At 64.1% G+C, this 19540-nt stretch overlaps 1 protein-coding gene across 1 annotated transcript; it reads right to left on the minus strand.

The window, feature by feature from the left end:
• Nucleotides 1-1650: 1650 nt before the first annotated feature.
• On the minus strand, nt 1651-19270 carry RADIL (Rap associating with DIL domain). Its single transcript, XM_067306120.1, has 14 exons — nt 18712-19270; nt 13297-13607; nt 11845-12516; nt 11471-11508; nt 10617-10777; nt 8619-8731; nt 7427-7664; nt 6613-6785; nt 6370-6520; nt 6064-6257; nt 4728-5094; nt 4459-4598; nt 3437-3576; nt 1651-2666 (listed from the first exon to the last, which is right to left on the minus strand). The coding sequence occupies exons 1-14, from the start codon at nt 19259-19261 to the stop codon at nt 2558-2560; spliced, it is 3357 nt and encodes a 1118-aa protein (XP_067162221.1). The 5' UTR covers nt 19262-19270; the 3' UTR covers nt 1651-2557.
• Between the last annotated feature and the right edge of the window lie 270 nt (nt 19271-19540).

Here is a 19540-nt window from a genome sequence, read left to right on the forward strand (position 1 = left end):
ATTGATCCAGTTTATTGTTGACACCGAGAGCATTTCTTAACGTACATCAGCCCCATGTCAAACAGGTGTCATGCTGTGTTCTGTCTGCACTAGAAGTTTATACACATTCAAGCTGTACAGTATTAACAAATTGGGGAAGTATGTCCCACTGCTCCTCCCAGGAGAAGCAAGCCCTCATGCACACTAGTAAATAGCAGGGTTTATTTACAGTTGGCTTAAATACCTGACCTGTATGAGCAACATACAGCTCTAGGGCTGTCTCCCATTTCCAGGGGGTCAGACTCGGTGGGAAGCAGAGCGAGCCTGGACTGTGGCTGCTTTGGTACCGCTGGAACTAGGCCGTGTGCAGCTAGTGCAAACCAAGCCTCTCCCAAGCCCTGGCTCCTGGGCAGAGGGTAATAAGGAGAGCATGCAGTTGCCCAGGGACTCTAGGCAGCCTATTTCCAGCTCTCCAGAGCTCAGGAGGGCCACTGCTGACGCCATGGAGGATGACTGGGCCAACATACCCACTTGACTCAAAGTTGAGCAAGTCACCAGGAGCCCTGTGGCGCCCTGAGTCTTTGCTCGCCTGTCTGGTACAGCTGTGTCAATGGCAGGAGTGATGAGTTTTTCCCAGTCCCTGCTGTGGTGGTGTCCCAGGCCATTTGGTGTGAGCATGGCCCAGCAGGAAAGCAAGGCACTAGCATTTTGGTGAAGGTGCTTTGTCCATCTTGCCCTAGAAAAGGCAGTCCAGGCTGTGTTCAAATTCAGTCACCTGGGTGTTTCCACTGCATGCATTATTTTGATATCTCTCTCCATCTGCTACCTGTGAAATGCAGGACTAAGAGCATGGAAACCAAACTATAGCAGTGAAATATCTAAGGTTTAATTAAGGCCAGCCTCTTAAGTGCCCCCTTTTTAACATCACAGTCCTTGGAGATTTGCTGTTGTGAAATGCCATGTTAATATCTAATATGCTGCCGGAGCCTGAAGCATGCTGGCTTGATAAGTGCAGGATGTAATGTCGGGCTTTGTGGCAGTCTGTTTTAATAGGGTTCAGCTAAACTAGGTCTTGATATCTGTCTATATGTGGAAATCAGGTCAGGTTTATCCCGTTAATGTTGCTAAAAGCACACACAGAGCTTATCAGGCATGGTCTCCAGGAGGCTCTGTGTGCAGGGGACCAGCCAGCCGCACGGTGGAGCTGCCACCTCAGCTCTGCTGACACCATTTCTGTTGGCAGCAGATCATGGAGCTGTTTCTGGGACTTGTAAGACTGACCTTCGAAAGGGAGCCTGTGCTGTCCGTCATCGCCTGTCGGCATGTCAGCGGCAAGCACTTCTGAGGTGCTCTGAACTAGGCAGGAAACAGGGTGGCCTTGCGATGGCCTGGGAGAGCTGGAGGGAGAGGACCAGGACACGGTGCCAAGATGTCGTTTGTCTGGGCTAGCATCCGCCACACCTCGGGTTTGGCACCGCACGCTGCCGTGTTCAGTCAGGTCACTGGTGGCAGCAGGCACAGACCCTCCGGTCGCAGGCCGCAGGGGCAGGCGCAGAAGCATTAACCAGCCCGTTGGAGGGGGGCGACAACGCCTGCGTGGGAAAAGGGCTGCTGCCTGCTTACAAATGCCCTGCTCTGCTGGGCTGGCCCTGGGGAGAGGAGTCTGGGGTCTTCTGCCAGGAGTGTGGCGCCAGGGCTGGGCAGTAAACCTGCTGCGTGAGAAAGGGAGAGGGAGCCCTTTTCATGAAGGCTCTCCCCCCAGGACTCGCAGGGACTTGCTGGTGGTGTCGGCCCGCCGCTGTAGCTGTTCTCCATCCTGAAGCAGGGCTGGGGCAGCACGATTGTGGCCCAGCAGCAGTAAGGCACTACACTAGGGCTCCTGACTTAGGGTACAGCACCAGGGGACTTAACTCCTAGCAAAGGCATCCTGCTTGGGACCCTGTGCTGCGCCATGGTACTGCACTGCGCAGCCGCCGCTCCTGGACGCTTGTGCTGTGTTTGCCACCCGCAGAGCTGGGCACCTGCTCTGGCTGCCCCTTTCCCAGCCTGACCTGCCAGAGCCTCAGGTGGCCGTTGTCGCAGTGAAGCCCCGGCCTGGTCCGCATGTAAATCTTTGAATTCCAAGGGTGTTTCAAGCCTTTCATCTGCCAGCATTAAAGAGTTATGGGAGAGCTGGAAGTCGCTCCCCAAAACCTGTGCCCGAATGAGAAAGATCATGCAGGGCTGTCAGCCTAGAGGAATGGAGGAGCCTGCTTACAGCATCCATGGAGGGGACACCCCCTTCCTGCCCTCTGCTGAGAGGAACGTAAGAGCAGGAAAACTCCTGAGAAGGAAGACACAGGGTGTAAGGTGAGGCCAGACAATGGATTAGGGAGTGATGCTCCCAGCCAGTGCAGTGGGAGAAGCTTGCACCACCCTTGCATCTCCTTTCTTCTGCTGCAGCACAGGGCAGGATGCTGAAAAGCAAGTCGAGGGCAGTAGTGGAGTCCAGGTTCTCCCTCTTGCACACGAGGCTCCAAGAGGTCAGCCTTAACCAGAGCTGCGCCCAGAAACCGCTGCAGAACGACCCTCACAAGAACTAAGAGGAAGAAGAGGAGCTGGAACTGATTTTTTTGGCTATTTCCACATCTGACTTGGCAACCAGAAACCGCAACTTCTTCCCTCCGGAGCGGATGAGGTCCACGGCACTGCAGAGACCAGCAACAGGGAGAGGTGAATTCTGGTTCTCCCATTGCCTGGCCGCAGGCTGACAGTTCCCCCTAGGAGCCTTCCAGGTCATGGATCACACGTTAAACCACCAGGCCTCCATCTCCCTTGGTCACCCGGCTTCCAGCAGCAGTCATGCTGGGCAGCACAGGGCAGCTGTTCGCTATTTGCAAAACACCCCCCACCCTCCGTTTTGTGCCTGCACGGGTTCATTCAGTGCTACAAGCAGGGCCTGTTTCTCTTCTGCGTTCAGCTTTACAGAGAGCCTGGCCTTCATGCAAGCGCTGCCAGGACGGGCAAAAATGAGCCCAGAGCTGCTCTGCCCCTTTGACCCTTGCGGCTCTGTCTCAAACAGCAAGGCAGGGTGCAAGCTGCCTCGTCCTGCGGCGTTTGAAGGAAGCCTGGGGCGGGATGAGGCTGGACAGGACTGGAGCAGCTCTGCATTGCTCAGACACACCTCTGGGGGGGTCATGTTTATCTCCCAGATGTGATCGCAGCCTTTCCTCCCTGCATCCTCTTGCAAGCTCCCCGTACAGCTGCTTTCACCACATCCCAGCTTTGGGCTTAGGTAGCTCTGCTCTCTAATGCCTGCCCTTGCTGCAGGCTCCAACGTTTTGTTTGCTGCAAGCGTGGCAACAGGCACTAGGAGACCCTGTGCAGCTCTCTGCTGCAAAACAGCAGCAAACCTGGGCTTCGGCAATAACTTCCCGTGCCGATACCGGCCCGGACCCTCAGTCAGGGTGGGACTCACCTCTGGTAGTCTGCCCCGATGAGGCTGGTGCCGTTGACGGCCAAGATGCGGTCCCCGATGGAGAGTCTGCCGTCGGCGGCCGCGGGGCTGTCCTGGATGAGGGTGCGGATGTAGATGCCCGGCGAGCTCAGAGGGGTGTGCTGTGGGCAGGGATGGGCAGTGAGCGCCCAGCCGGGGCAGCCGGGCTCCCTGTGCCAGCCTGGCCGGCACCTCCTCCCCGTGGGTTGCAGCAAGGTTGGTGCCTGCTGCCGGGCAGGACCCGCGAGGCACTCGGGACCACGACGGCTGGGCGCTGGGGAAGCATTGCTAACAGTGACGGGTAGGAAACACGAGCCTTCAGTGTTTATAGCCCGTGCGGACACAGAAAGGAGCGGTAGGGGCAATCTTTCCTTGTTCAATTTAATTACAGGTACAACGGCGTTAAGCCTGCCGCCCTGTCTGGAGAATGGGAGCGCTTTGCTCGAGACTGTCCCCGGGGTTGAGTGATGCCCTGTTTCCTACTGACTAATGCGCTGCTGCGAAAGGCCACTTAGTAAGATGATCCATTGCACTAAGCCAGACTGCGACGTGTCCTGCTGCCAGAGCAGGGAGAGCAGCGAGCGCCGGCGCTGCCTGCGTGCTGCCGGCACCCTGCGAGCCTCCCGGGCCTCCGCCCGCGAAGGCAGGGCGAGCTGCCGCGCTGCTCCCGCTCCCTTTGCCCCTCGCCGAAGGGTGGAGGAAAGACCTCGGCTGAGTCATTTTCCTTCCACAGCAGCTTTGGGCCCGTTTGCTCTCTCCAGCTGCAGGACAGCTGTGCTGGACTTTTAGCATGCGCAGCGCAGCCAGCCAGGAGCAGGGATCTGTTTTTCCCATGCGATTCCTCTGTGCCTCCTTTCCCGGGGAGAAGCAGCCTACCTCGACGCTAGGGTTGGCATTAGCTTCTTTGCTGGCTTTGCATGAGGTATAAAACATTCCCTCCCGCCCGTCCCGCTCCAGCTGCCTGCTGGGGCATCTGCCCTGTCCCGCAGTTGGTGTGAACTCACCAAGCCGTCGATCAGTCCCATCCCCAGCCCGATGGGGCCTCTCTCCAGCTCCACCACGAAGACGTAGCAGAAGTCATCAGTGGCAGAGCTGCGGCTGGAAGATGCTGGTGTGGGGTAGTCGTAGGGGGTCAGAGAGCAGCCTGGCAGCAGAGAGACTGTGTTACTGCTCTGGCATCGCCCAAACTCTGCCTTACGACTTTCCCTGGAAAGCGTCCCACCGAAGCCCCATCAACACTGGCCTTGGGTAGCCCCAGGGCTGGTTTCGGTACCTTCGGGGGTGCCGGCTTTGGTGCCATTCAGCCCGTTCCCGCGCGGGTCCTGGAGGCCGGTGCCCTGGGGGGACTCCAGGCTGCCAGAGTCGAAGTTCAGCGGGGTGGTGGGTGGCGTCAGCAGGCAGGAGGGGTCCGCGGGCAGCGCGCCGGCCTTCGAGGCCGTGCCTCGCCCCAGCTGCAGCTGCTTGAGCTTCTCCTGGAGCTGCGGCTCGCTGCCGGGGTGCTCGCGGGGGAGGCACCCGTCCGCCTCCGGCTCCGCGCAGCCGCCCGGGGAGCAGCAGGCCACGGGGCCCAAGGTGCTTCCCAGGGCAGGGACGGGGCTCTCACACACGTCCGGGACATCGAGCGCGGTGGGTGCTTCTTTCTTTGGAAGGAGAAAAATGCTCGGTGTGAGCCCGCGCAGGTGCTTCTCGCATCGTATCTGCCCTCCACCGTCCTCCTCTCCGCGGGAGGCTGTCTGCGCTCCCTGGGCGCTTTGCACGGTGCTCGGCTCCATCCGAAGCCCGAGCAGCGAGGACGCCGCTGGGGCTCGTCCTGGGCTCCCAGCACAGCTCTAACGCCGCAGTTGCAGAGCCGGGACCAGGCTGGGGATGCGTGGCCAGCCAGGAGGGGATGCAGGCTGGGGATACGTGGCCAGCCAGGAGGGGACGCAGGCTAGTGCCGTCCCCGCTGAGCGAGGGGCTCCCCAGCAAGATCTCGTTAGAGGGGTCACGGGGGGAGCAGGGCTCCCCGTGTGCCCCAGAGCTGGGCGACAAGCCCCGGGGTGACGGGGAGGAGCTGGCAGAGCCTGCGGGTGCTGGGGCCGACAGGAGCGGGCAGGGAGAGGAGAAGGGATCAGACCGGTTGGAAGAACGTTCCCCCTCCCAGGGAGCTGGAGGCGAACGGCAATCACACGCTGCCCCCGCAGCACATCTCGCCCTCCCAGGGCTTTCAGGACGTTAATTGATGCCTTGGCGAGAGCCTGCCGGGCTATGAGAAGCCCTGGGGCATGGAGGCGGTTCCGGGGCCCTCGCCTTCGCCCGGGCAGGGCAGGGAGGACGGGGAACGCCGCCTCACGAACATCCCTCCCCGCTAACGAGGCTGCTGGGACAGGCCCGTCCTTTCCGCTCACCTTCCCGCGCTCCCGGGCTGTGGGGGGGGGGATTAGCGGGGCTGATCCCTTGCAGCGGCGCCGAGCGGGCGGCACGCAAGGGCACTGCACCGCCGAGGCAGCGCGCCCTCGGCCCGGGCCACCGCAGCGGGCACCGCGGGAGCGGCACGGGCGGGATGCAGAGGGACCCCCGAGATCCTGCAGCCCCCCCAGCAGAGGACATCCCCGCGGCGCCAGGGCTACCTTGGCGGGGGCCGGGCCCAGCATGTCACCGCCACCGTGGGGGCTCTTGCTCTGCAGGCTCCAGAGGAAGTGGCGGACGTAGAGGAGGTGCCGGTAGATGTCATCGTCCAGCGTCTCCACCTCCAGGTCCACCCTGAAGCCGCTGCTGGGCAGGATGATGGGCGGGTGGTTGTCGAAGGACTCCAGCACCTCATCTGCAGGCAGGAGGGGAGCGAGGCTAGCGGCGGCCCGCGCTGCAGCGCCGCATCCCGACGGGGCCGCGGCGGCGGCGGGAGCAGCGAGGCGGGGGGCTCGCCGGGGGCTCACCGCGCCGCAGGGCGGCCGCGCTCTCCTCCTCGGCAGGCTGCCAAGCCGCCACGCGGCCCACGTCCATCGCCGCCCGGCACTGGCTCAGCACGCGCTGGAGCTGCGCGGGGCTCAGAGCGGGGAACTCGGCTCGCAGGCACGGCCAGGTCATCTGAGCGGAGGGACACGGCGCGGGGCGGCCGCGTTAGCCGCGCGCGCCCTGGGGGCACCGGCGCTCCGCGGCGGGCACCGGCAGCCGCTCACCTGCAGCAGCTGGGAGCCGGGCACGGCCAGCAGGTCGGCCACGCTGGCCAGCTTGGCGAAGAACTGCTGCGCCGGCTGCTCGAAGCCGGCGCCGCGCAGCCACTCCAGCAGCAGCCGCACGCAGGCCCGCAGCTTCACGCCCTTGGACCAGTGGAAGCAGCCGAGAGAGGAGCCTGCGGGAGGCAGAGCGGCCGGGCTGAGCGCCCCCAGCCCCGCGGGGCCCGGCGTCCCCCAGCCCGCGTCTCGCCCCGCCGGACCGCTGCCTCCGGGGCAGCCCGCGACCGAGGGGGAGGCAAGAGCCGCCCCGGGATGGAGAAGCAAGTCCAGGTTAATGCTGGTGGCTGCAGGGACGCTAGACCTCCCCTGGTGCCAGCGGCAGGGAACAGCACTGTGTTAATTAGGGCTAATGAGCACCATCTTGCTTCTCAATTAAAAAGCAGGTGGCCCTGGGAAAGGTGCTGCACTTGGCCTCCTCTGCTTGGGCTCAAGATAGCAGCCCTCTCGCAGGGGACAAGGGCAGTGCACCAAAGGAGACACGGGGTTTAACCTCTCTTGGGGAGCAGAGCTACATTAGCCCAGAGCTGGATTTGGGTTCAGCTTCCCCGCGATGGTGGTGCCAAGATGTGCCCATCACCAGCCTCCTCAAGCTGCCTGGCAAAGCCCCTTCTCCCAGCCCCATGAGCTCCCAAGGGAGGGACAGGGATGGACATGCTTCAAAATGTCCCAGGATGGTCCCTCAAAGCCATCGGCTTCAGCCAGGCAGGGATAGAGCAGGGAGCACCCTTCCCCGGCTGGGCATTCGGGGCGGACTCACCCTTGTCCAGGAGCTGGTTGAAGAGCAGGGTGTTGGAGAAGAAGAAGAGGTAGGCGAACATCTGCGAGGTGATCTCCGGGTGCACCTCGTACTGGCGCAGCAGGTCCAGCGCGTCCTGGTAGATGAGCACGACCCTGCGTAACTCCTCGGGCAGCGCGGGGGACGTGCGCCAGGCCTCGCGGCCCTCGTTCTGGAAGGGGTTGCACTCCAGCAGCGCGGGGAGCGACGCGTACAGACACTGCACCGGGAGGCACGAAGAGCTGGAGACTTGCAGCGGGACTGATTTTTTTTCCCCCTGCTTCTGCCAGCCAAACCCTTCAGACCTCCTCACCTCTGCAAGCAAACCCTGCTGCCCCTACTCCAGCAAGGGGCTAGTCCCTGCTCGTATTCTCCCTTGCAACGCTCCAGTGGTTTTGGGGGGGGTTTTTTGGTCTTTTTAAGTGGTGGTGGGGAAATGGGGACAACCTTTCCCTATCGCTTAAACAGGGAGAGAGCGGCATCTAACAGGTGCCTCTGCCAAGAGGCTAAAAAAGAGCGGCGGGTGCAGCAGAGCCGACGGGGGTGTCCGGCGCTGTCGGATAAGCTTTGCACCGGGACAGCTGCGCAGAACCAATCCGCCCATCCCACGCGCCGGCGGGCGGATGCCGGCGGGAAGGCAGCAGCGTCGTCCCGCGAGCCCGGCGTCTCCCGCGCTGGAAAGGGGCCTGCCCCGCGGACACAGCGGCCTTTCTGCTGCCTCACACTGCGCGCTCTGTTCGCGGCGCGGGCGCCGGCGACCCGCTCTGCTTGCACGGTCTCGCAGCCGCAGCCCCGGGGGGCCGCTCGCACCGCGGCCGTGAATCGGCCCATTGTGCCGGCGGCTGGACGCGGCGCAGTCCGGCCTCCCCGCGCCGGGGAGGCGAGCGAGCTTCCCCGAGCTCCTCCCGGCCGAGGCGCCCTCCCGAGCCGCTGTTACTGCGGGCAGGGAAGCGCGCCGCTGTAATGCAATACTTTCCTTGGGCTGCGACCAAAACTGGAGCGTTTCAGCCCGAAGGAAAACACCTCGGCATTATGCAGCTGCAAGAAACTCGGAGCTGACTTAAACTCCTGCCCACCTGGAGAGCGCTGGTGGTGACACCCAGATGCCACCGGTGCTGGTGGCCCCGTGTCCACAGGAAGCCGCCATGCACAGTGTGAGCAGGGCAGCGCGTACCTTGGAGATGTAGTAGACGCACTGCTGAAAGGTGTACATGATGACTTCCTCCAGGACCGTCATCGCCTCCTCGCTGGCTGTGATGGTCGAGGAGAACAGCGACTCCTTGGACCCTACGGCAGGGAAGGTGGAGATAGATAAAGCCTGGGCACAGGACTAGCTGGGCTGCCCCGTGGCTGTGCGATGCTACGGGCAGGACACCAGGATTGCCCCGGCAGTCCTGGGTGGGGAGACCTAGCGCGGCTGTGCAGGGAACAGCATCCGACTCCTGATCGGAGCAGGCACGGAAAACCCCCGTGCTGCTTCAGAGAAGGGCCCTGCTCCATCTCCAGCCCTGAGCTGAGCCGGCTGGGGAAAGCAAACGCGCTCTGTGTCCTCTTGACACAGGACGCTTCAACTCTTCAAGAGGTTCTGACAGCTATTTTGGGGAGCAGCGGGGGGCTCTAGATGCAAGCGGCCCAGGCAGGAGGTGTATTTATATCGTGTCCCCATGCTGTCCCCTTCCCCTTGCACCCTTGGCCTCCTTATTCCCTGGTGCTGCCGTGACCGCACGCTGCCCATCAGCCGCTTCGCTGGATGCGCCAGATGGGGGTCCTGGTGCGCACCCCTGCCCCAAATATATGGGGACCCAAACCCTGGGCGTGAGCACGGGGTCCGCGGGCAACGCCAGGCTCATCGAGCGGGTGAGGAAGCGCTACGGAGACGGCCGAAAGCGCGGGTGACACCGGGTGCCGCGGCCGCGGCTCAGCCCCCGGCTGCACCCTGCTGCCGGGTCTCCCCCTCCCGGGCTGCCCCAGGTCTCCTCTCCTGCCAGGCGCTCGTATTTTTAGCCGCTCGGCGCATATTTTTTTGTGTGCGAGCTGTCACCGGTTAAGAATGCGCCGGCGGCTCGGCCCGGCTCCCACGCCGGGGGCTGCGCGGCTCCTATCAGCCTGGGAACGGAGGTGCCCAGCGCCTCGCTCCCTCCGGCGCCCGGGGGAGCGCGGGAGAGAAGCGGGGCCGCGCGGAGGGCGACGCCTGGCTGATGCCTTCCTCCCGGCCGCGGTATCGGCCTCGCGTGCGCTGGGGAGGGGACCGCGTCCCTCCCGACGGCGCGCGGCCGGCGATGCCGGGGCAGCCCAGCCATCTCCGGGGTCTGGGGCAGGATGAACACAGCCCTCCGCCTTCCTCGCCTTCATCCTCTTCACGGCCCAGGCTTGGGGCGCAGGGAAGGGCTCCTGCTTTTCGGCTGCAGATGCAGTGAGACCTGCTTGATCTTGGTGACAGCAGCCGTGGAGACTTTAATTATTTGCTGCATAGACCAGAAGGCTCCTGAAGCTGATTTCATCCCCTTGTCTTTCTTTTTTCCCCTCGCATTAGCACAGGTTGGCTGCTGAGCAATTCCAGCGGGTTTCCTGCATGTTCCGGGCTCCCCGCAGCAGCCTGGGAGGTGGGAAGCCACCTGCAAGCCGTTAACGGGCTCTGCAAGCTGCCGCGGTGGAAGCGGGAGCCCCAGTCGCAAACGCAATGCGACCTGGCCCCGTTTAACCGCTGGCTGTTCCCGAAGCGAAGCAGCGCCGCGGCTTGATGTCGGGACGCTGCGGGCTTGTCCCCGCGCGCAGGGAGCAGGGTTTAAGCAGCGGGGTCAAGCCTGGGAGCACGCGGTGCCCAGGCACACGGGCTTCTTGGAGAGAGGCAAAGAGCGTTTCCTTGAGACGCTAGCAACCAGCTCAGACCGTTTGCAATACGTATCGACATTTTCCATACCCCGCTCCAGGAGAGCTTGGCCATGGGAAAAGTGCTGGAAGACCAGGCTTGAGAGCATCCTCAAGAAGGGGCTTGCAGGCAGCAACGCTGCAAGCTGAGGCCGGCAGGGACCAGCAAGCATCCGCTGCGCTGAGCCCACCAGTGCTTTTGGGTGCCGTGAAGCGGTGCAACGCTGCTCTCCCCCATCACCCCTTCCAGCACATCCCCAGCTCCGGGCACGAGGCACGGCGCTGCATCGGCCCCGCGTCCTACCTTTGACGTCCAGCTCTTCCTCCATGCTCTGGATGTAGGTGGGGGATTTCTGCTGCACGAAGTAGAGGATCTCGATGGTGTTGGACATCCAGAAGAGGATGTGCTGCAGGTCCGGGAGCAGGTCCGTGATGGTGAGGCGGGACAGGGACGTGGGATCCTGGCTGCGGAGACAGGGAGAGCGTTTCTGGCTATTGATCCACTTGAGTTGCGGCAAATAAGCGTGGCTGAACAGCAGCTCCCTGAGAAGTATGCGCTACGTATGCCAGTTCTGGAGGTTTAAATCCAGCCCGCCCGTGCTGAGCTGTTCAAAAATAAAACAAAAATAAATAAAAAGCATCTGGAAAGCTTCTCAACTGGTGAACTGTTTTTTCCTGCTACAATAAAGTCTGGGAAGCTCCTCCTAGAACTTGCCCGAGAAGAGACCTGGGAACAAGCACGAAGAACTTCTCCAGCTGCTGCTTTGGAGCCCGAACGCTGGGGCAACAGCAGGTCTCCATGGGATGCAACGAGGTGGGAGCACGAATTAATACAGGGACCATTAACCTCTCCAGGACCGGGGGGAAGGTGGTGAGCTGCACGCGGTTGCCCCAGACCTGGTGTCCCCAAGGGCCACGCGCGCAGGGGCCAGGTCAGGACTCGGCGTACGGGGCTGGCGCTGGGGACGTGGGGTTCGGCTCCCAGCCCCGTGCACCCCCAAGCGCGGCGCCTTGCAGGCACCGCTGCAGAGGCACCGGCGAGCCGAGGACGCGGGAGTCGGCAGGAAAACGAAGCGTGCCGCCGGTGCGCTCCCTCCCGGCGGGTGGGATTCGCCCCCTTTCCGGGGAAAGCAAGCAGGGGAGGTAGGTCGCACTTACTGCTGGGACTGCTTCTCGGCCAGCTCTTTCGTCTTCTCCTGGGAGCGGGGAGAAAAAGAAACGGCAGCAGTGAGTACAGGGAAGAGCCGAGGGGGTGATGCAGCCCGGGAGCGGCAAGAGGCGCCAACGCAGGGGATGCCAGCACGTGTGCCAGCGCGGAGGCTGTTTCGCGGGGGGGACACCTCCGTCGGTCCGTGCTCCCCGCAGAGGGAGAACGCACCTTTGCTCTTCCTCCCCCTCCTGCCAAAAGCTCTACTGAAAGAGCCAGCAGGGAAACAGACTTCACCACCAGCTCGCGGACACGGGGAAAACGCGAGTGGCGGAAGGAGCCGGCGCCGGGGCCCGGGGGGGAGACATGCAGCCCACGGACTGACCCGCACCGTCCGCTGGATCATTTTGGCCGCCTTGAGCAGCAGCTGCCCGAAGTCTCCCGGCTCGAAGGCGGCGGCCGAGTGCTGGATGCAGAGGCAGAGGAGGAAAGCGGGCGTCAGCTTGCGGTCGTCGCCCGCCGGCTCGACGAGGCTCAGGATGCGCCCCAGCAGCGCGTCCTCGGCGGCGCGCTCGAACTCCAGCTGCGGCTTGCGGCGCCCGGCTTTGGGGCCGCCGGCGGGGCGCCGGGGGCCGAGCCGGCCGCCGCAGCCGGCGCACAGGGCGGTGGCGGCGGTGGCGGCGGTGGCGGCGGTGGCACGCTGCAGGGCTCGCAGCCTGGCCAGCGTCTGGGTGGGCAGCGGCTGAGCCTCGCCGGGGTCCTTGTAGAGCAGCAGGTAGTAGAGGCCGAGGGAGAGGAGGTCGCCGTGCCGCAGCGCCACGGGCCCCGGCGCCTCGCGGAAGTTGACGGCCACGGCGGCGCCGGCCACGGGCTCGAGGAGCAGGCGCTCGGCGGCGGCGGGGCAGCGGCGGTGGTGAGGGGGGGCCGGCGGCAGCCTGCGGATGGTGCAGTGCAGGGGCAGGATGTCGGGGGCGCACAGGGCGATGCTGGGGCTGCTGGCCGGCGTCCGCTGCCCCACCGTGTGCTGCTCGCGGTTCAGCAGGTACACCAGGCTGTCCTGCGAAGCGAGGGCGCGTGGGACGGGGCCGGCGCCTAAAGCACTGCCCCCCCCCCTTGTCACCACCCCGAAACGCGGGGCCGTGTGCTGCCGGGAGCGGGCAATGGTGCTAAGCCCCCCCCCCCCACCGCGAGCCCTTGCACCCGTGCAAGGGGTGTCCCTGCAGCATGGGCGCCAGCGCCCCAGCTCCCCTCCCTGCCCCTTTCCCAGCCCGGCGGCAGGCCCTGCGGCAAGGCACACTGTGCCTCAGTTTTCCCAACTGTATTATGGGTTCAGGACAGCGGCTGCTTCCAAGGGCTGCAGCGTCAGTGCTGCCACGGGGTAGAGCAGGAAATCTTGGAATAGCCAGCTATTCAACGCGGACAAAGTAGCCGTTAACTACAAGGCGGTCCCAGGCGGTCCGGCTGCTCCTCCGCTCTCCGTACTTTGCTAGCAAGGAGGCAGGCAGGGCCCGGGCAGCTCCGAAGTCACCGGCCCGTGGCCGCAGAGGGTGCGGACCCCAGACTCACACCTCCCTTCCCACCCCGAACCGCCTCCGCCTCCGGAGCACAGCACCGCGACAGACACCTTCCTCTCGCCTCCCGCTGCAGAAACACCCCCCCCGCTCCCCCAAAACCCACCGCCGGGGCTCCGCGGCTCCGCGGAGGGGAGGAAACGCTGCTAAAAGCATCTTTCCTAAGGATGCTCTTTCGCAGCAACTGGGGCCGTGCAAGAAGCTCCCGTCCCGCGGATCGAGGGGGCTCGGAAGAGGGGGGGCCGGGGAGCGGGGAAGGTGCTCACGTGCTGCTGGCTGTAGCCCTGCAGGAGCAGGAGGTGCGGGGACTGGTAGAGGGAGAACCGCATGCTGCTGCCGGGCCGCTCGCCGGCGGCGGGGCCGTCCCGGGCGCCGGCGGGGCGGCGCAGCGTCTCGGGCAGCGTGGAGTAGTGCCGCCGGAGCGGGTCGTCGTGCCGCGGCGCCGGGCGGCCCAGGCTGGTCTCGCTGAGGCTGCGCCGCAGGGCCGGGGGGGTGTCGCGCCGCTCAGCGCCCGCCGGCAGCCGCGCGGCCCCCTTGGCCCGGTTGCGCTGCAGCTTCCGGGCTTGGGCGTTGATGCCTGCGGGACGAGAGCCGGGATCGGTCCCAGGCCGCGCCGCCACCGCCACCATCCCCCCCACCCCCCCCCGCCGTGCCACCCTCCTCCCTGCAGCATCGCCGCAGCCGCGTCTCCCGGCGCAGCACGGAGCGAGCCGGGATGGAGCAGTTTAAGCCCCTGGGAGCAGGGCGCGAGGCGGCATGCACCCTCCCCGGGCTCCCCGTCCCCCGAAGGGTGACACCGAGAGCAGCTGCTGGATGCCAATACGAGGGCGTTTTGTGCCAACATCCCCCCCCACGACATCGCCGAGGAGCCCCCCCCCCCCCCCCCCCGCCCCGTGCGCCCCAAACCTCCTCCCCGCCGGGCAGCGGCTCATCCTCTGCAGCATCCTCGGCCGAGCCGGAGGGGAAACCGCGGCTAGAGCCAGCGAAAGGGTCGGGATGCCCCCGGGGATGCGGCGCCGAGCTGCCGCGGGCACCTGCCGGGGGCCGGTGCAAGCGCCGGCGCCGCAGCGGGGCCGCCTGCCGCAGCAGCCGCCTGCCGTTAACTTCTGCCCAGCGGCAGCTCGGGAAGAGCTGTCAGCAAGACGAATGGGAGCTCGAGCGAAGGGACGGGGCTGGCGCAGGCACGAAAGCAGCCCCGGCCGCCGCCGCAGCCCCGCCGGCTGCCCCCGCGCGAGAGCCGGCACCGCGCGCCCCGGGGGCGAGTCCTGGAGAAGGAATAAGAAAGAAGTTGCGGGTGCGGGATGTACCTTCCATGGGGAGCCTCCGCGGAGCAGCTCGCCGGCATCGGGTGCTTAACGCAGAGTGGGGGGAAAGAGCCGCGGGCTTCGCTCTCGGCAGCGGCGCGGCGGAGGGGCTGCAGCAGCAGGCAGCCGGGTCCCCGCTCGCGCCTCGGCCCCTCGGCCCCCGGCGCGCTGCGCTCCACAGAGCCGAGCGGCTCGCGCTGGAGACGGGAGCCAGCCGAGGGCTGCTTAAAGGGACGCTCGCGAGCTCAGACCCCGAAAATGCCATCTGCCTTATTTGGCGAGGAACGGGCTCCCGGTTCTGAAATACTTTTTTTTGTTTGTTTGTTTTAAAACGAGCGCTCCTTTGCTGGGAAAACGAACGAGATGGGGTTGGGAGAGGGAGAAAATAAACCCTGCTGTTTACATGCCTTAAGATTAGGGCAAGGCATGGCCAAGCGGCCTGCGGAGGTCCGGAACGTGGCCAACAGCCACCGCCGGCGGAGGCGGAGCGGGGCAGGCCGGGAAATGCCCTTCCACGTGCCCCTCTTCCTCCTCAATAAGGCAAGCAGCCACGCGCCCCGGCATCCCCTGCGCGGCCGGCGAGCGGCCCGGTGTCGGCATGGGGCAAACAAAGCCCTCGGCCGGGCTCCGGGCCGAGCTTGCTGCGGGATGCGCGGGAACGGCGGCGCGGGAACGGCGGCGGGAGCCTAATGCGCCCCAGCAGCGCTGTTTCCCCGGGGAGCCCCGCAAAGCATCGTCTTTTGGGGCCTGATGGCTGGGTCCTGGGGGGCCGGGGGGGTCCGCGCGCGGCGGGACGGCCGTCCGCAGGGCCGGGTCCCGGCGGTGGCGGCGGTTATCGCCCCAGGTAGCACGAGCCGGGCCGGGAGCGAGCAGGGCTGCCGGGTCCCACGGCAGGACGGACCGGCCATCGTCGCTCCCTTATCTAGGGGAAAGGAAGCTTCTGTATTTATTTTGTGGCATTCAAGCTAAAAGGAAAATGCTGCTTTTTCACTCTGCGTAGCGCCCCCGCCGCGGGCCGGCCGCTAACCCCAGAGCGGCCCTGGAAAGATAAACACGGCTCTTTTCCTGAACGTAACACAGGCCTCTATAAACCGCGGTGTTTTTTCAGCCCTCCGGTACCATTTTCTCAGTTGCAGGTCAACCCACCCAAAACACCGGGAAAGCCGCGCCAAGGCCAGGCCGAGCTGGCGGCTGCTTGCTTAAATGCCAGAAAAACGTAGCGGGGAAGGGGCCGGGGCCGGGCGCGATGGAGAGCGCTGGAGGGGGACACGGCCGCCACCGCCGTCGCGAATCACGGCTCCCTCGCGCCTCTTCCCGCCCGGCCCAGCGCCCCGCGGACGAGCGCTCCCGGCGCCGGCGTCCCCAGCTGCACCGCCGCACCCCTAGACTTTGCCGATAATAAAAATAAGGGAAAACTTGAAGGTGGGATGCGATAACCTGAGCAGACCAAGGGGAAAGAGGAGAACTGCAGAGGGAGGCAGGTGCTGAAACCGCCTATTCACGCAGAAGGCCGCGTCCATCGAGAAATAAATAAATAAATAAATAAATGCCCGGATTTTTCAAGGAATTTTCTGCTTCCCCGGCAGAGAGGAGCTGCTGCTCCTGCTCGCCCCAGGCCAGCGGCCGCCGTGAAGAAGCTCGGCTTTGAATTCACCAGGAGGAGCTAACACGGGGCTGGTCCTTCCTAACTTAGTCGCTACGTCGAATCTGAAGGGAACCCCCCTGGATGCAGTCACGCTAAGGTTTTTTTATTTCTAACTGATCTACAAAGCCAGATCCTCAAAGATCTCTTTCAATACCTATATCTTTTAACATAATAGGCTTAACTTTCATTTCCCAGGGCCTGCACGTGATGCTGCCTCCGAACTCCTGGGAAAGCCCCGGCCAGCAAGGGCTAAGGAAGGGGTGAACGGCAAGTTTGGGACGCGTTTCAAAACCAGGCTGCTGCAGTGGAGAACGGATGCGGTGCGGAGGATGGACGTGGTGCCGCAGCTGTGGCTCCTGCTCCTGGCGGGCGAGCAGGGCTCCTCCTGCCTTATCTCTCCCAAGCCAGGAGCTGATGCCGCGAGAGGATGTGGCCCCTCGTTTACAACTGAGGTGCACAACCCAGGCTGCTAATTAGTGGCACCAGGAGCAGAAGCAGCTAATAAACTAATTAGGATAATGGGTAACCGAGCAGATAAAACTCTTAAGCCCTTTGCTAACAGGTCACAGGTGGATACAGAGCCTTTTCTGGCAGCTCAGCACAGGGGCAGGCTGCAGCGCCCAAGCGGGCAGCAAAGCCTGGTCCTCCTGGGTGGCCCTGGCGATTCCCCAGGCTGGGAAGAGCCTGGGATGTGCTTCCACAGGGATCCTGCTCTGCTGCATTGCTGTGAGCCCAAAGTCTCACTGTTCTTGCGCAGGTGCTGCATTTTCCGTGCCAGCTCCTGGGAACCTCGGCCAGGACCTTCGCCTGGCCACGGGGATGAGCCAGCCGGGAGGGTGCTTGCAGGCAGCCCGTGTCATGCTGGGTGTTTTGGGTATTTCTGATGTGGCCACCAGGCAAGAAATAACGGGAGGGTGCCAAGCCTGGAACTGCTCCGCACTGCCTGCTCCTGCTTCCGGACGGTGCGGGGCCGGCTCTTGAACCAGCCAAGCTTCACCGCAGGCAAAGGAGAGGGAAACCCCACCAGAACTGCACCTCTGTAGGTCCAGCAAACCAGCAAAGGTCTCGTTCCTCCCTGCCACAGCACCTGGGTGCCGCTCACACGGGTGCGAATGCTCCCTCTCCCCATGGAGACCCCTCGCAGAAGGGAGCCTTAAATCACAGGTGACTTCCCGGAGCCTTGCACGGGTCAGCATGCAATTCACTGCTGTGTTCCTGCCCTTCTGCCAGGGGACAAGCGGGACCAGCAACTGGACTAAGGGCCGGAGCCGGGGTCTGCTGTGCCGGCACGCATCCACAGTACGGAATGAGCCCCAGCCCATGCTGGCGTCCGGGTCGCGGGCGGCAGCGCCGCTTCCCGCCTTGGCTGGGGCTTTGCAGCCCGCCGTGCGGCTCAACGTCAAAGTGACCCCGAGCTGGCGGCGGGAGGGCTTGCAAGGGCCGGCGGGTGACCCTCGGCACCCGCAGCTAACTAACTATTGCACTTGGCTCTTTCCCTTTTCTCCACTCCAAAGGAGCCATTTTTAGAGTCTGTCCAGCCCGCAGCTATTCCAAGGCTCTTAACCTCTCTCTGATCCCCCGCTGGAAAAAGAGAAGGAGCTAAAAGCTGGCGTCCACCTCCGTGTCCTCCTCCGTTGCTCACCCTACGGCCCAAGCCCCGCACCAGGCGTGCGGCAGGAGCAGCCCCGCTTTCTCCATTTGCACCGCACGCCGTGGAGCAGGAACGACTTCCCGAGGAGCCAGGAAGGCTCTCAGGCTACTCCCGAAATTGCAAACCCCCCACTTGGATTTTGGGGCACAATGCGCAGTTTCTGGGATGCAACTGCAAGCCAGCGAGTTGCAGCTGGCAGGGCCCTGGCAGCCCCGTCTCCTGCTTCTAGCACGAGGGTCTCGCAGCCCCTTTGCTTTTACAAAGGGGAGATAAAATGCACTGAGACTTGCTTGATGACTGCTCTTAAAAAAAAAAAAAAAAGATTCTCCTGATGCTCTGAAGAAACCAGCTGCCACCTACGCTAGGGAGGCAGGTTCCTGCGCTCGGGGGAGAGCCAGGTTTGCTCAGAGCCCGGCCCAGCGCCAGGAAACGCGGGAGCTGGATGCTCTCCCTGGAAATCTGTGCGGCTTCTCACCGCCTTGCTGAGACTGCATTGCCCTTACGCCGTGTGCCAGGGCTCCTTCCCGCATCAAAACTGATGGAAAGAAGAGCCCGTTTCCCATCAGCTCCTGTCCCCGTGACGCCCTGCCCACCGGCCAACAGGCTCCTCTGCCCGCACTGCTCTACCCGTTATCTTCTCGCTGCGCTTCGTTGCAGGAGCAGCAGCGAAACCAGCCCCGCGCACCCTCGCAGGGAAGCGGAGGCGGCCGGGCACGAAGCTCCCATCGCACCCAGCGCCTGTGCCCGGGAGGACAGACCCGAAATCACCTTTCTTCACAGCCAAAGGTATCGTGGTGGCCCCATACAGCTGCCCAAGCCCCCAGGCGCAGCCCCGAGCATCCTCCTGCGCAGGCAGCGGCGAGCGGGGCCGAGGTGCCCCCGGGTCCCCGCGGCAGCTGCCGAGCTCCGCCGAGCCGCGAAGGAGGGCGGAAAGCAAACAGACCGAGCCTAACGAAGGCTGCCGTCCGCCCCGGCGGATGACTCGCGCCGCGAGGAGGGCTCGGCTCCGGCACCGCGGTGGGAGCTGCTCCCTGACCCTCTCCCGGCACCGGCACGGGGAGCGCTCGCGCCCGGCTCTGACCTGCGGTCGTGGTGTCCACGTCCCTGGACGCCAGCTCCTCCACCTCCGCCCTCTTGCGCAGCTCCAGCCGCCGGGAAAAGCCCTCCCGGGGCTTCCAAAGGTCCTGGATGAGGAGCGGCTTCTCGGTGTCTCCGAGGACCCTCAGCCCTTCGGTTTGCCACTGCTTTTCCGAGCCCTCAAACCGCCCGATGACGTCGCACAGCACGTACTGGCCCGCGTTCACCTGGCTCAGCCCGTAGCGCTCCAAGGCCTCCTTCACCAGCTCCCGCGCGCCCGAGCTCCCCGTCGCCAGCACGCTCTTGTAGTTGGTGCCCGCGCAGATGTTGCCTCCAAAGATCTTCAGGACGCCCGGGGCAGAAAGCTGGGTGGAGAGCTCGGCCGGATCGTCGCTGCCGGCCGTGGGGAAGGAGGATGCTGAGCTCCGGTCCTTGTAGCTCAGCGTCCGGTACAAGACCTGGGAGAAAATGCGGCTCTGACGCTTCAGCCTGCTCTTGGATGGTGGAGCCATGGTGGAGGAGGACCCATAAAACATAATGTGGGAGGTCGTCATGGGACAGAGCTGGGTGGGGGGGAGACAAAAAGGGAAGGATCAGGACTTTGAAGGGCAGATGTGTGACCAGTAAGAGCAAAGCAGCCATCCGCTCCGGATGGGGCGCGGGGAGCACACGGCAGCCTGTCGCTGGTGGCCCGCAGAGGATCTGCTTTCTCCTCTGACATGGAAAGAGGAGAGCAGAGAAGGAAGGTGGTTTCCCTTGGGAAACCCAGGTCACCAGCAGCCAGGTTCATCCAGGCTCCTTGGGATCAGCACAGTTAGCCCTGGGATGGATTT

Source organism: Apteryx mantelli, chromosome 16 (genome assembly GCF_036417845.1).
Source record: "Apteryx mantelli isolate bAptMan1 chromosome 16, bAptMan1.hap1, whole genome shotgun sequence".
Classification (NCBI taxonomy): Eukaryota; Metazoa; Chordata; class Aves; order Apterygiformes; family Apterygidae; genus Apteryx; species Apteryx mantelli.

Excerpts from the sequence above, each read along its gene's own strand:
- RADIL (XM_067306120.1), bottom strand. The coding sequence starts at position 19,261 with ATGACGACCTCCCACATTATGTTTTATGGGTCCTCCTCCACCATGGCT. Across the intron at positions 6,786-7,426 it reads CAACCAGCTCCTGGACAAGG|GCTCCTCTCTCGGCTGCTTC; the intron begins GTGAGTCCGCCC and ends TGCCTCCCGCAG. Across the intron at positions 6,521-6,612 it reads CCGGCTCCCAGCTGCTGCAG|ATGACCTGGCCGTGCCTGCG; the intron begins GTGAGCGGCTGC and ends CCCTCCGCTCAG.